The sequence below is a fragment of the Ostrinia furnacalis genome, unplaced genomic scaffold (genome assembly GCF_004193835.3).
Source record: "Ostrinia furnacalis isolate ACB-3 unplaced genomic scaffold, ASM419383v2 OfSCF0694, whole genome shotgun sequence".
Lineage (NCBI taxonomy): Eukaryota > Metazoa > Arthropoda > Insecta > Lepidoptera > Crambidae > Ostrinia > Ostrinia furnacalis.
Genome location: NW_021130933.1, coordinates 609735 through 625071, shown reverse-complemented (window position 1 = coordinate 625071; position 15337 = coordinate 609735). Strand labels below are relative to the sequence as shown.

Below are 15337 nucleotides of genomic sequence, written 5' to 3'. Positions count from 1 at the left end.
TGGAGGAGTAGACTGTAGAACCTAGCTATACAGTAGTTGCAGTATTTCCCTAACTATTCCTCCGTCGTGGCAAAGTAGAATGCAATGGTGGTAGCGAGAGGTGGGATTAGTTCCGTTATTAGGAAGTAAACGCGCTATATCTTAGCGTATAAATTCTGACAAATATTCAACGAGGTCTTTTATAATAAAGCTTTTTCTATTCTATTCTTCCCCCAGTCCGACGCGGCGACGTCCTGTCCGCCTGGTCGGGCATCAGGCCGCTAGTGTCGGACCCCAACAAACCCGACACGCAGTCGCTAGCCCGCAACCACATCGTCCACGTATCGCAATCGGGACTCGTCACCATCGCCGGCGGCAAGTGGACCACCTACCGCTCCATGGCGATGGAGACTATCGACGCTGCTATTGAAAGTGAGTATGGGCAGGCCTGTTCATCTCCGCGAGTTTGCATCGAAAACAAAACACGCGCGACGACCCCTCCTAAGGTACCCGAGGTAATCGACAGGACAATCACGAGCGAGTATTGACGGACGCACGTGTATTCTTCACCCATTTGCATTGTAGAGACAATAAACTATATGTAAAAACGGTGGTGTAATTAATACTGTGCAGTATTTTTTAACTGCCTGAATAATAATATAAACACAAAATATAATTCATGCTTAATAGTACGAGAGCCCACGACCAAAATTTTTGTCTCATAGCAATACGGCCAAAACCGCATCAAATCGATAGATACGATTATCCTGAACTCGAAAATACCAATATCAGACATTTTCCGCGTAGCGTTTGATCTGACCGAATTTTCAAAATTGTCAAAGCATTTTACCGAACTGCATCATAGCAATATGTCTGATTTGCAGACTGTAGTTGAATGATAGTTCTGAGATACCGGAAACATAATTTTTCAGACGTTAGTAGTGTAGCGCAAACCCGTAAAATCACTTAAAAAAATTAAAAATGAGACAAATAAAATGTCTCATAGCAATACGTCTGAAAATATTTTTTATTAGTAAATTTTGGTTATTTGATGCGAACAAAACAATTTTCAGACGAAAATGTGAACGCATTAAATTTTGAGACCGTTTTTAAAATGTTAACAAATTTTACCGATCGGTATCATAGCAATATGTCTGAAAATTGTTGGACATGATAAAATAAGTTGTCCACATGTGCAAAAAATTTATATCAGACAAATTAAGTGTAGCACCTTCTCTATCAGACAACTTTTCGATACTCAGATATCATTTAAAAATCGTATTGAGGCATCTTGAATTTTCTGTTACAAACTAATGAATATGTTGCGACCCTGAATTTATTAGATGATATTTAACAAAGAATTTACCCGAAACCGTAACATTGAAGTTGAAGGACTGAAATAAATCGCACAAAAGGAAACTGGGATGAAGTTGAATACTACACTTAAAGTGTCTGAAAACAGGTTTTTGGTAATCATGGCAGCAATACGAAAAGTTGTAAATTTTTTTTATCCGTATTGCTATGATACAGGTCGGCTAAATTTGTTGACATTTTCAAAAATGCGCTCAGGCTATATGCTACGCGCAAAATGTCTGAAAACAAACTTTTTCGTAATACAATTATAAAATCTATGTACATTTTCACTTTCAGACGTATTGCTATAATACCGACTGTCTTTTTTTTTTGACACAGCAGAAATGGCCTCCCACGCAGTTGCTACACTTTCGACCGTTACTACACACCTAGTCGGGTTCAGAATCATACAATCTAACGATTTTATAGGGTTTTAGCCGTATTGCTATGAGACATGGTTTTGGTCGTGGGCTCTCGTACTATAACCATGTATTTACTCCGCCATTTTCCGCAGTTTGGCACCTCACGTCACACATCATTTTACCGAAGTCAGCCCTATGCCTTCGGCGCAGTACCGAACACTGACGTTTGTCAACAAAATGGTGCTCGACTATTGAGACAAGCTAAAATATACCATATTGTTAACGACATAGCATACATTTTTTTAAATACCTTTGCGAAGAAAATCTTCTGTACGTAGTAGGTACTTGTTATTATTTTGTGATATGGGATAAACTTTACCGTCAAAAACTCGTGATCTTTGTGCATTAATTTTAGAATAAATATCACCAATCGACCAACTAACGTGCTTTTTATGAACTGGCAAAATGTGACGTCAAACACCTACACAGGTGTGACATTCTGTTAGTTTGAAGTTGCTCATTATCCACTGCAGTATCAGTACTCAACGCGAACGTTCGCATAATCTTTAGTACTACGCAAGCAATGTAAACTGTTTACACATATGACGTCACTGCTGTCATCTTTGCTGTCGCGAGCAATGTGTTCTGTTTTTGGGCATATTGCTGCGACACTGGCCCCGCCCCCTTTTCATAACTCCCTTCAGTTTCTGGGATCTGTGGTTTAAATGGTTATACATTTGACAACTGCATTGTATTTGTTTCTTCAGGCGCGAGTCTGAAACCCCTGTTCCGCGAATGCCAAACCGACGGGTTCCTGATCGAAGGTGCCCACGGCTGGACGCCCACCATGTACATTAGATTAGTGCAGGACTTCGGCCTGGAAATGGAAGTGAGTACTCTAAAATATTGACTTAAGGTACTTTTTTTTTGCGTCAGGAAAATACATTAATTTGTATACCCACCAGCCGCGGGGGCAGTTAGTGGGTTATGTAGGGTTCTCCCTGCCAGAAGGGCAGGGCTTACCCACTAAAAACCTGACGTTGCCCTCGGTAGCCATATGAGTCGGGAACGCGGGACATCACTATTGGCGTTTTGCCTCAAGCATTCGTCCGCGTTCCCTGCTCGGCATTCGGCTCGCTTAGTGCGCAGCCCCAAACCAAGGAAGTCGTCTATATGCCTTCAACCTCCTGCGAGCGGCACGCAGGACATTTATTTATTTATTTATTTATTAGGTATATACTACATTGACTTAAGGTACTCTAGTATCTATGCTATCCACATTATGACAATGATTTTGTACTTTTGAATAATGACTCTTTTCAGTGAGTTGTCTTGGCCAAGTCTGTCTCTTTTTGACCACACATACGACTACATGCACAATAAAATTATTTTCTTGTTTTTATCTTTCGTTCTGATTGCCTTTTAACTAATGACAGTCCACAGGTCCAATGATAATTGAACTCTTCTTCAGAACAAACTTGGCCTTCACTTGTGGGTTTTATTGGTAGATCCTGGATACACAGGAGTTGCAGATAGGGTCGAAAGATGGGAACAACCTCGTGCCCTTAATGACTGTTCCAGGTCGCGCAACACTTGGCCAAGTCGTACGGCGACCGCGCGTTCGCGGTAGCCAAGATGGCGGCCATGACCGGTAAGCGGTGGCCCATCATCGGCAAGAAGGTGCATCCCGAGTTCCCTTACATCGACGCTGAGATTCGGTATGTTGTTTTTATAATACGAGTAGTCTTAATTTGGCCACTTTCGCTTACTACTGTACGATATGACTGACTGCACAATAGCATTATAAACAGACCTTTCCAAAAGGGTGTTATAATAATCAAAGCTTACATTTCCCTGTACGTGGTGATATGAACTTGTTGAAGTAGGCGTTTACTGTTCTTCTCGTTTTGAAGTACTGGAAAGGCAAAGAAAAGAGACGATTAAGGTCCCATAAAAAGGAAACTCCGTAATGAAGTTTGCAGTGGCCTAGACAGACTGCTCGTTTTTGGGAAAATCAACGTTGTAAACCACAAATCACGTAAAATGGTGGTATCGAGAGTCTAAGGCCCAGAACAGACGATGAAACGCGACTTCAACGAAACTGCAACTGCTAGTTACTTTTGAATTGCATCTAAGTTTCTGCCATAGCGTCCGTTGAGAGACGTTGAAAGTTTCATACTGGTCGCGTCATGTGTGGTCTCTCAACGGAATCTATGGCAGAAATTTAGATGCAACTCAAAAGTAACTAGCTGTTGCAGTTTCGTTGCAGTCCCGTTTCACTGTCTGTTCTGGGCCTAAGTGCGAATGTTAGTGAATTTCCCCGTGTTTCAGGTATGGTGTTCGGGAATATGCGTGCACAGCTGTAGACATGATCGCACGGCGCTTGCGTCTGGCCTTCCTCAACGTGCAGGCCGCGTCCGAGGCGCTGCCCGCCATCGCTGATATTATGGCCGAGGAGCTCAAGTGGAGCGACTCAGAGAAAGCCGTGAGTGTCTCTTAATACAAGGGGATAAGGTCGAGTATATTGTGGCCGAGGAGCTCGTAGTGTCGCCTGCGCCTGACCACCTCTAATACAAGGGAATAAGGTCGAGTATGCGTGCACATCATGATCGCGCAACGCCTAGCCTTCTAAAAGTTGCAGGCTGCGGCCGAGGCGCTGCCCGCCATCGCTGATATTATGGCCGAGGAGCTCAAGTGGAGCGACTCCGAGAAAGCCGTGAGTGTCTCTCTTAATACAAGGGGATAAGGTCGAGTATGCGTGCACAGCTGTAGAAATGATTGCACGGCGCTTGCGTCTGGCCTTCCTCAACGTACAGGCCGCGTCCGAGGCGCTGCCCGCCATCGCTGATATTATGGCCGAGGAGCTCAAGTGGAGCGACGCAGAGAAAGCCGTGAGTGTCTCTTAACACAAGGGGATAAGGTCGAGTGTATTGTGGCCGAGGAATTCGTAGTAGCCTGCGCCTGACCACCTCTAATAGAAGGGAATAAGGTCGAGTATACGTGCACAGCTGGGACAAGATAGCGCGGCGCCTGCGTCTGGCCTTCCTCAACGTGCAGGCCGCGTCCGAGGCGCTGCCCGCCATCGCTGATATTATGGCTGAGGAGCTCAAGTGGAGCGACGCAGAGAAAGCCGTGAGTGTCTCTTAACACAAGGGAATAAGGTCGAGTATGCGTGCACATCATGATCGCGCAACGCCTAGCTTTCTAAAAGTTGCAGGCTGCGGCCGAGGCGCTGCCCGCCATCGCTGATATTATGGCCGAGGAGCTCAAGTGGAGCGACGCAGAGAAAGCCGTGAGTGTCTCTTAATACAAGGGGATAAGGTCGAGTGTATCGTGGCCGAGGAGCCCGTAGTGTCGTCTGCGCCTGACCACCTCTAATACAAGGGGATAAGGTCGAGTATGCGTGCACAGCTGGGACATGATCGCGCGACGCCTGCGCCTGGCCTTCCTCTGCCCGCCATCGCAGATATCATGGCCGAGGAACTCAAGTGGAGCGACTCCGAGAAAGCCGTGAGTGTCTCTTAATACAAGGGGATAAGGTCGAGTATGCGTGCACAGCTGTAGACATGATCACGCGGCGCCTGCGCCTGGCCTTCAACGTGCAGGTCCCGTCCGAGGCGCTGCCCGCCATCGCTGATATTATGGCCGAGGAGCTCAAGTGGAGCGACTCCGAGAAAGCCGTGAGTGTCTCTTAATACAAGGGAATAAGGTCGAGTATATTGTGGCCGAGGAACTCGTAGTATCGCCTGCGTCTGACCACCTCTAATACAAGGGGATAAGGTCGAGTATATTGCACAGCTGGGATATGATCGCGCGGCGCTTGCGCCTGGCTTTCCTCAACGTACAGGCCGCGTCCAAAGCGCTGCCTGCCATCGCTGATATTATGGCTGAGGAGCTCAAGTGGAGCGACGCAGAGAAAGCCGTGAGTGTCTCTTAACACAAGGGGATAAGGTCGAGTATGCGTGCACAGCTGGGACATGATCGCGCGGCGCCTGCGCCTGGCCTTCCTCAACGTGGCATCATGGCCGAGGAGCTCAAGTGGAGCGACTCCGAGAAAGCCGTGAGTGTCTCTTAATACAAGGGGATAAGGTCGAGTATGCGTGCACAGCTGGGATAAGATCGCGCGGCGCCTGCGTCTGGCCTTCCTCGTCTTGAGTCCTTCCTGCGTCACCTCTAACACAAGGGAATAACGTCCAGTATGCGTGCGCGGCGGGGGCACGCCGAAAAGGCCGTGAGTTATGCGTTTTTTTACCTTTTTTATTCAAAATACTCTCGCAACTATATTATTTCATTGTCGTGAGGGTAAGTAAACTAAATGTGGGTCTAACCAGATAATCCGAGCACGAGCGGAGTACGAGCCGAGTTAAATTGATTGTTGTAGGCTCGTTGTACATCTACCTGATATCGCGTCATCACACTGATATCGCGAGTAGAGTGGCTAGGCTTACGCTCAGCTCATGCTCGGCTCGTCTAGCATAGACCCACCTAAGAGCCGGCATATAAAAGCATTGAAAAACTTAACGGGCCTCTTGATCATTCATTGTTACTTTCAGACTGCTCAAAGCTTTCATAGATTTATAGGCATATAACGACTATTACCCGTAAATATTCCAGAGACAAATCAAAATGGCGAACGACTTCCTAGCAGCCGAGATGGGCCAGATGGTGAACCGGGCCAGCCGCGACAAGATCCCCATTAACCTGTCCAAGGACGAGATCCAGACCTACATCAAACGCTTCCAGATCATCGACAAGGACAGGAAGGGATACGTCTCTATCAACGACATCAGGAGAAGTCTTAAGGTATGGAGGAAGACACTCCATCATGCAGTGATACACGTTACAAAACTGCCGTGCTAGCGATATCAGCAATAACTCCAATATTTTGCTGTTAAAAAAACTACCGTCAGCTCATCTGAAATAGAGCTCATAATACTTTTTCCAAAAAATGGAGTTACTGCTGATATCGCTAGCACGGCAGAAAAGTTATTGGCAATATCGCTCTGGAAACGTTTCCGTGGTTAAGAGAGTTCAAAGGATAAAACGATTCTCTTTCAATTTGAAAGTTCTGGGTTCGATTCTCAGACGGATTAGAAAGATTACTTCATGTTTCAAACCAGTGGCTGGCAGTGGTTTGCAGTTATTGCAAAGACATAAAAATATATCTTCAAGAAATGTAATTTGAAAAAAATATTGGATAGCCTGCATCTTCCCCAGCTAGAAAATACATTTTTGTGTTTAATAATCCAATACATTTTATTTCAGCGAACAATAACGCAGATGGTGCCACCTTTTATGTAACTTTTTAGCCCTATTTTTTGACAACAAATGACATCGCTTCTGGGCCTTTTTGGCAATGTGTGACCTACCTAACCTAGTGTAGAAACCAATGACAGTTGCATTCAAAGCTCACCAACGTAGGCTCTTATAAAAATTATGACGCGAATGTTCTAGAGCATGGGTTTGAGGCCGAGCGACGCAGAGATTAGTTCGATCCTGTCAGAGATTGACGTCACGTACCACGGCCAGATGGAGATCCAGGACTACCTGCAGGTAGACCGTAGCGGGGTCAATGTCCTTCACGCGCCATTTGTGTTGTCGAGGGGTGTCAACGGTGTCAAACTGCGAATTTACGATTTGCATTTGTTTTTCGAACGATATTTAGACGATTTTAGTACTAATTATTAGTTGCTTCTTTATTGTTTTGGATATAAAATAAATATTACGTTATGGAAATCAATGCAAATCTAAAATTCGCAAAATTTAGTGTGGCGTTTTGTGAGGCTTTCTTCAACTGGCCTTTCCAAAATGAATCTTTCGTCTTAGAAAACCTTGCAGAACCACAATGGGTCTTCCATAATGTCATGTCATGTCATGTCACAGCTGACTGCTAAGCTTGTCTCCACAGAACTACGGCGAGGAGGTGACCGGTGAACAGTTGCACGAAATTCTGAAAGAGATCGACACTAACATGAACGGACAAGTCGAACTCGACGAATACCTACAGGTTATACCGCCTGACTCGATTTTCAAATTGTTTTCCTGGCTGATTTTAACTTTTTTTGACCAACTCATTTAAAAAATAAAAAAACAAATGAATAATTGTCGTAGAATTTATAATTTTAAATCAATGCAACCGAGTACTAACTGTAGAAACAGACTACCAGATACTTTGGTCAAAAAATAAATAATACTTTTTTGTTATTATCGGCCTTTATTTATTGCATGTATTTTAAATATTATCTCTTTTTAACAACGTTTAATTTAAGTATATTATCAGCCTGTAATTATTAATGCACGTTGTATTTTTATTTTATTTTATGCCTTAAAACAACGTTTAATTTAATTTGATTACTAAGACAATAAAAGCATGGCTTTTTTTGCTATGAATCTTTCTTTTATATGTTGCATGGTCTTTCTTAGTTGCATGAGGTAGTTGTGGGTAACAATAATTCACTTAAATTTTAACATGAATAATCCTCATCTGAACTAATTTTCCCAATTCTTTATCAATCATAAAAAACATCCTTGTTTTTACTAACAAAATAAATATAATTTACTACTTATTTATCTAACATTATATTTTATACCTAAAGCAAGCTTCTAATAACTAATTTAATGGAATAACATACTTAATTATTTGTCTTTATTTATTTCCAATAACTAATATCTTATAATATTATTTTAATTAAAAAATCTTTATTATTATTTTTTTTAATCTCGACTTGATTCCAAGATTGTTCGCTGTGTAAAGCTCTTTTTCTTTAGTGAAAAATTATCTGTGTTTTATTTATTTATCTTTGTGATGGGAACATCTTAAAATCTTGTCCGAAATCTTCCACATAGCCTGGCGTGCCTTTGCATTATACTCGTACATTCAAATCCTACAAAAGGCTGAACCTCCTCAATTAATGGTTTTTTTCTTATTGTAAAAAGGTTCAAAACTGCAGATTTGAATTTTATATCATATTCATAAAGTTCCAAATAAATAAATCTTTCCATTTAGTAAGTCGTTATGCTGTCGAGAGTACAAAGTCATGCCATGCACACGTATCCATGTGAATACACCTTAAAACTTAGTCTTCACACAGATGATGTCAGCCATCAAGTCCGGGCACGTGGCGTACTCGCGGTTTGCTCGCATGGCGGAAATGGAGGAGGAGCATCATGAAAAGGAGATCCTTAAGAAGAAAATCACCGTTGAGAGGAGCGGCGGAGGCTTGTAAGCACGGTCAGTGGACATTATTATCATTTATCATCCACAAATCTCGATTCACTTAAGTATACAGGGTGTTAGGTGAATGGGTATATGAGCCGACACTAGCCCACGTTAACATAATTATGCATATAAATGGTATGGTGAAGTCAGAAAGGACAGTGCCAATCCATGTATGGAAGTTGGACCAAGTGCTGCCCAGAATGAAACTATAGTGCATTTCGTTCCTCAGGCCAATACTAATTTGTAAACTGGAGCGCACTAAAATCTATCCCTGAAGTTAAGAGAAAAAAAGAATTTTGTTTTGAATTATTTACATACAAAATATCATCAATATATACCTACTACGGATAAGACTTCGCGATTTTGGCATTAAATAACACTCGCTATGTTAAACTTAACCATACTGCATCCGTACACCTTACTTTAGTGCGACTTCGACATTATTTATAAGCGATCGAGCGCTGTTTCAGTAGTTTAGTTAGTTGACCGAAATTAATTATTTCCAAAATGGAGCAAGAAGTTTTAGCTTACAATAACTTCAATAATCAATTTTAATACACCAATAAATTGATTTTTCGCAAGGATAGAGAACTAAAACTTCTTGCTTTATTTTGGAAATAATGATTTCTNGTAGGGCCGCAGAGAGCGAGCAAGTTTTTGTTCCAACTTTGCCCTCCATTTTTATCTTTAGCTTCATGATCCTGGCTACACAGGAGTTGCAGATGGGATCGAAAGATGGGAATAACCTCGTGCCCTTAATGACTGTTCCAGGTCGCGCAACACTTGGCCAAGTCGTACGGCGACCGCGCGTTCGCGGTGGCCAAGATGGCGGCCATGACCGGTAAGCGGTGGCCCATCATCGGCAAGAAGGTGCATCCCGAGTTCCCTTACATCGACGCTGAGATTCGGTATGTTGCTTTAAAATAGTCTTATGCCCGTTTCCACCATCAATCCCTAATTTTTAAGTGACCCGGTGACAAATAACAGGAATTTTGTTTGCATAGGGGTCACTCAAAAATTAGGAATATAATTGATGGTGAAAACGGGCATAAGTTTGTCTATTTTCACTTTGTACTGTACTATATCACTGACTCATGTACAATAGCATTAAAAAGTCCTTTTAATTTGTTGAGCTGGGCGTTTCCCGTTCTTCTCGTTTTGAAGTACTGGAAAGGCAAAGAAGAGAGACGAATAAGGTCCAATAAAAAGGCAACTTCGTTAAGAAGCTTGCAGTGGCCTAGACAGACTGCTCGTTTTTTGGGATAATCAACGTTGTTAACCATAAATCACGTACAATGGTGGTATTGAGTTGAGAGTCCAAGGTCCAGAACAGACGGTGAAACGCAACTGCAACGAAACTGCAACTGCTAGTTACTTTTGAGTTGCATCTAAGTTTCTGCCATAGCGTCCGTTGAGAGACGTTGAAAGTTTCAAACTGGTCGCGTCATGTGTGGTCTCTCAACGGAATCTATGGCAGAAACTTAGATGCAACCTCAAAAGTAACTAGCTGTTGCAGTTTCGTTGCAGTTGCGTTTCACTGTCTGTTCTGGGCCTAAGTGCGAATGTAAGTGAATTTCCCGTGTTTCAGATATGGTGTTCGGGAATATGCGTGCACAGCTGTAGACATGATCGCGCGGCGCTTGCGTCTGGCCTTCCTCAACGTGCAGGCCGCGTCCGAGGCGCTGCCCGCCATCGCTGATATTATGGCCGAGGAGCTCAAGTGGAGCGACGCAGAGAAAGCCGTGAGTGTCTCTTAACACAAGGGGATAAGGTCGAGTATGCGTGCACAGCTGGGACATGATCGCGCGGCGCCTGCGTCTGGCCTTCCTCGTCTTGAGTCCTTCCTGCGTCACCTCTAACACAAGGGTATAACGTCCAGTATGCATGCGCGGCGGGGGCACGCCGAAAAGGCCGTGAATTATGCGTTTTTTGACCTTTTTGATTCAAAATACTCTGGCAACTATATTTCATTGTCGTGAGGGTTAGTAAACTAAATGTGGGTCTAACCAGATAATCCCAGCACGAGCGGAGTAGGTACGAGCCGAGTTAAATTGATTGTTGTAGGCTCGTTGTAATCTACCTGATATCGCGTCATCACACTGATATCGCGAGTAGAGTGGCTAGGCTTGCGCTCAGCTCATGCTCGGCTCGTCTAGCATAGACCCACCTAAGAGCCGTCATATAAAAGCATTGAAAAACTTAACGGACCTCTTGATCATTCATTGTTACTTTCAGACTGCTCAAAGCTTTCATAGATTATAGGCCCATATAACAACTATCACCCTTAAATATTCCAGAGACAAATCAAAATGGCGAATGACTTCCTAGCAGCCGAGATGGGCCAGATGGTGAACCGGGCCAGTCGCGACAAGATCCCCATTAACCTGTCCAAGGACGAAATCCAGACCTACATCAAGCGCTTCCAGATCATCGACAAGGACAGGAAGGGATACGTCTCTATCAACGACATCAGGAGAAGTCTTAAGGTAGGGAGGAAGACACTCCATCATGCAGTGATACACGTTACAAAACTGCCGTGCTAGCGATATCAGCAATAACTCCAATATTTTGCTGTTAAAAAAACTACCGTCAGCTCATCTGAAATAGAGCTCATAATACTTTTTCCAAAAAATGGAGTTACTGCTGATATCGCTAGCACGGCAGAAAAGTTATTGGCAATATCGTTTCCGTGGTTAAGAGAGTTCAAAGGATAAAACGATTCTCTTTCAATTTGAAAGTTCTGGGTTCGATTCTCAGACGGATTAGAAAGATTACTTCATGTTTCAAACCTGTGGCTGGCAGTTGTGTGCAGTTATTGCAAAGACATAAAAATATATCTTCAAGAAATGTAATTTGAAAAAATATTGGATAGCCTGCATCGTCACCAACTAGAATATGCATTTTTGTGTTTAATAATCCAACACATTTTATTTCAGCGAACAATAACGCAGATGGTGCCACCTTTTATGTAACTTATTAGCCCCATTTTTCGACAACAAATGACATCGCTTCTGGGCCTTTTTGGCAATGTGTATACCTAGTGTAGAGCCTGGTCCGTGAGCACGTAGAATTTTGTCCAATAACCCCAAGCTACCCATCCTTATCGCTCGCGCGTAATAATATTGCTGTCGCGACTGTGCGACGGGCGCCCGCAGTGAGTGTGCGAGCGCGACAGCAACATAATTACGCGCGAGCGATAAAGATAAATAAATAATAATAATAATAAAGACATTAGAAACCAATGACAGTTGCATTTAAAGCTCACCAATGTAGGCTCTTATAAAAATATATGGCGCGAATGTTCTAGAGCATGGGCTTGAGGCCGAGCGACGCGGAAATTAGCTCGATTCTCTCCGAGATCGACGTCACGTACCACGGCCAGATGGAGATCCAGGACTACCTGCAGGTAGACCGAGAGCGGGGTCAATGTCCTTCACGCGCCATTTGTGTTGTCGAGGGTGTCAATGGTGTCAAACTGCGAATTTACGATTTGCATTTGTTTTTCGAATGGTATTTAGACGATTTTGCAGCAGAATCGATATAATAATTGGTTTCTTGACGCATTTCTTAATTGTTTTGGATATAAATAAATGAATATTACTTGCAAAAAATATGCTAAACCATTGGAAGTCAATGTAAATCTAAAATTCGCACAATTTAGTGTGGCATTTTGTAAGGTTTTCTTCGACTGGCATTTTCAAAATGATCTTTCGTCTTAGAAAACCTTGCAGAACCACAGTGGGTCCTTCATAATGTCATGTCATGTCACAGCTGACTGCTAAGCTTGTCTCCACAGAACTACGGCGAGGAGGTGACCGGTGAACAGTTGCACGAAATTCTGAAAGAGATCGACACTAACATGAATGGACAAGTCGAACTCGACGAATACCTACAGGTTATACCGCCTGACTCGATTTTAAATTGTTTTCCTGGCTGATTTTAACTTTTTTTGACCAACTCATTTAAAAATTGAAAAAACAAATGAATAATTGTCGTAGATTATAAATCAATGCAATCGAGTACTAACTGTAGAAACAGACTACCAGATACTTTGGTCAAAAAATAAATAATACTTTTTTGTTATTATCGGCCTTTATTTATTGCATGTATTTTAAATATTATCTCTTTTTAACAACGTTTAATTTAAGTATATTATCGGTCTGTAATTATTAATTCACGTTGTATTTTTATTTTATGCCTTTAAACAACGTTTAATTTAATTTCATTATTAAGACAATAAAAGCATGGCTTTTTTTTTGCTATGTATCTTTCTTTTATATGTTGCATGGTCTTTCTTAGTTGCATGAGGTAGTTGTGGGTAACAATAATTCACTTAAATTTTAACATGAATAATGCTCATCTGAACTAATTTTCCCATTTCTTTATCAATCATAACATAAAAATATCAAAAACATCCTTGTTTTTACTTACATAATAAATATAATTTACTATTTACTTACATTGTATTTTATACCTAAAGCAAGCTTTTAATAACTAATTTAATGGAATTACATACTTTACATGCTTATTTTGATTATTTTTCTTTATTTATTTCCAATAACTAATATCTTATAATATTATTTTATTAAAAAATCTTTCTTATTTTATTTTTTAAATCTCGACTTTATTCCAAGATTGTTCGCTGTCTAAAGCTCTTTTCTTTAGTGAAAAATTAACGATTTCGGACATGATTCTAAGATGTTCCCATCACAAAGATAAATAAATAATGCTTGGGATTTACACACATCCCAAGCATTATTTATTTATCTTTGTGATGGGAACATCTTAGAATCTTGTCCAAAATCTTCCACATAGCCTGGCGTGCCTTTGCATTATACTCGTACTCGTACATCCAAATCCTACGAAAGGCTGAATCTCTTCAAATAATTGATGTTTTTTTAACTCATTGTAAAAAGGTTCAAAACTGTAAATGAATTTTGAATTTTATATCATCTTCATAAAGTTCAAAATAAATTGAAAAATCTTTCCATTTTGTAGTAAGTCGTTATGCTGTCGAGAGCACAAAGTCATGCCATGCACACGTATCCATGTGAATACACCTTAAAACTTAGTCTTCACACAGATGATGTCAGCCATCAAGTCCGGGCACGTGGCGTACTCGCGGTTTGCTCGCATGGCTGAAATGGAGGAGGAGCATCATGAAAAGGAGATCCTCAAGAAAAAAATCACCGTTGAGAGGAGCGGCGGAGGCCTGTAAGCACGGTCAGTGGACATTATTATCATTTATCGTCCACATCTCGATTCACTTAAGTATACAGGGTGTTAGGTGAATGGGTATATGAGCCGACACTAGCCCATGTTAACATAATTATGCATATAAATGGTATGGTGAAGTCAGAAATTTGATATCATCATTTTAATTTTTTAAATGTTCATACAAAATAAAATTTATAAAATCAGATTCTTGTTAAACATAGAAATTCATCCGATCAATCATTGTTTTGAGATTAAATCGAGCTTTTTTAGTGCTTATTTTACAAGATTTTATTTAATGTATGTTTGGATCAAATCTTGCAAGCTAATTAGACTTACTTCCTGACAAACGATTGAATTGAGATGCATGCACATGTAATTCGGATGATAAAATAATTTAATGATGTCATGGAACTGGTCTCAATATTATGATGGAGCCGAAAGATAGCCATACTGCTCTAAGCGATTCTTATGTACCTGTGTGCCTACCCGTGTTTAATTCACATTTGTTCTGTTTCAGATGAAAGAAAACGACAACACATCGCAACAATTAGGTTTAAGCAAATAACCCTAAGTATTATTTTCTCAATCATAATATGAAGTATCATCTTCGTCATAATATCATAGTTCGTCCACAAATAAAATTAATTTTTAGATATTTATAGAAAAATCAATGAAAGACATTGTTTGTTTCGGAATTTTTTATTTGTTATAAAATTAAATGTAAGCTTTACAAATCTGATAAAATCATACAACTTTAAGAATATCTCATTAAACACAAATAGTTGTATTATTAGAAATTATTTATTTATAACTTAATTTTGACACTATATTTTAATTTAAGATCAAATGATTTGATAGCATTGTGATTTACGTTCTTGCAACGTTAAGAATTTATTTACGAAATGTTGGTTCTTTTGATCATTAAATAATTTCAATTTACACGTCAATGTTATACTATGCCTTGTATACCCTCGATATACAACAGCAGAATAGATTTGGGACTCCATAAAAACACAACTTCATTTTTTTATTCTTTCCTCTTTTCACTATTCCATAACAATAGTGGATATTATTATTTTTACTTTATGACGTCAAAGCGATTTTTGTTATGGTATACAAGGTAACAAGTACATACATTTAATATTTTACTAAAAACTTTTGGAAACTATACACCTTGTGTTTATTGCAATAAATCAGTTATGTAATT

At 40.8% G+C, this 15337-nt stretch overlaps 2 protein-coding genes across 7 annotated transcripts in view; both read left to right on the top strand.

Annotated features, from left to right (window-relative positions):
- LOC114349548 (glycerol-3-phosphate dehydrogenase, mitochondrial-like) overlaps nucleotides 1-15337 on the top strand; it is a 42515-nt gene extending 27178 nt beyond the window's left edge. For 2 of the 5 annotated variants that reach the window (XM_028299956.1, XM_028299955.1), the window contains exons 9-16: nucleotides 217-411; nucleotides 2462-2583; nucleotides 3276-3412; nucleotides 4026-4179; nucleotides 6309-6497; nucleotides 7603-7701; nucleotides 8786-8925; nucleotides 14648-15235. In XM_028299956.1, the coding sequence (XP_028155757.1) occupies nucleotides 217-411; nucleotides 2462-2583; nucleotides 3276-3412; nucleotides 4026-4179; nucleotides 6309-6497; nucleotides 7603-7701; nucleotides 8786-8920 (1031 nt within the window). In that variant the 3' untranslated portion in view covers nucleotides 8921-8925; nucleotides 14648-15235. Of the gene's footprint in view, nucleotides 1-216; nucleotides 412-2461; nucleotides 2584-3275; nucleotides 3413-4025; nucleotides 4180-4923; nucleotides 4987-6308; nucleotides 6498-7148; nucleotides 7248-7602; nucleotides 7702-8785; nucleotides 8926-14647 lie in introns of all 5 variants that reach the window. The other 3 variants (XM_028299957.1, XM_028299959.1, XM_028299958.1) reach the window with 3 other exon arrangements.
- LOC114349549 (probable glycerol-3-phosphate dehydrogenase, mitochondrial) lies at nucleotides 9659-12901 on the top strand. Of its 2 annotated transcripts, none has more exons than XM_028299960.1 (4): nucleotides 9659-9821; nucleotides 10502-10655; nucleotides 11211-11399; nucleotides 12221-12472. In XM_028299960.1, exons 1-4 carry the CDS (start codon nucleotides 9739-9741, stop codon nucleotides 12455-12457), a joined length of 663 nt encoding a protein of 220 aa, XP_028155761.1. In that variant the 5' UTR covers nucleotides 9659-9738; the 3' UTR covers nucleotides 12458-12472. The 2 variants fall into 2 exon arrangements, with proteins under 2 accessions (XP_028155761.1, XP_028155762.1); XM_028299961.1 differs by lacking the exon at nucleotides 12221-12472 and adding an exon at nucleotides 12710-12901 and having other exon boundaries at nucleotides 9667-9821.

Bases quoted from the DNA above. Each gene is read 5' to 3' on its own strand.
- LOC114349549 (XM_028299960.1), top strand. From the start codon at position 9,739: ATGGCGGCCATGACCGGTAAGCGGTGGCCCATCATCGGCAAGAAGGTG. The intron at 9,822-10,501 runs GTATGTTGCTTT...CCCGTGTTTCAG, and splicing joins TACATCGACGCTGAGATTCG to ATATGGTGTTCGGGAATATG. The intron at 10,656-11,210 runs GTGAGTGTCTCT...TAAATATTCCAG, and splicing joins GGAGCGACGCAGAGAAAGCC to AGACAAATCAAAATGGCGAA.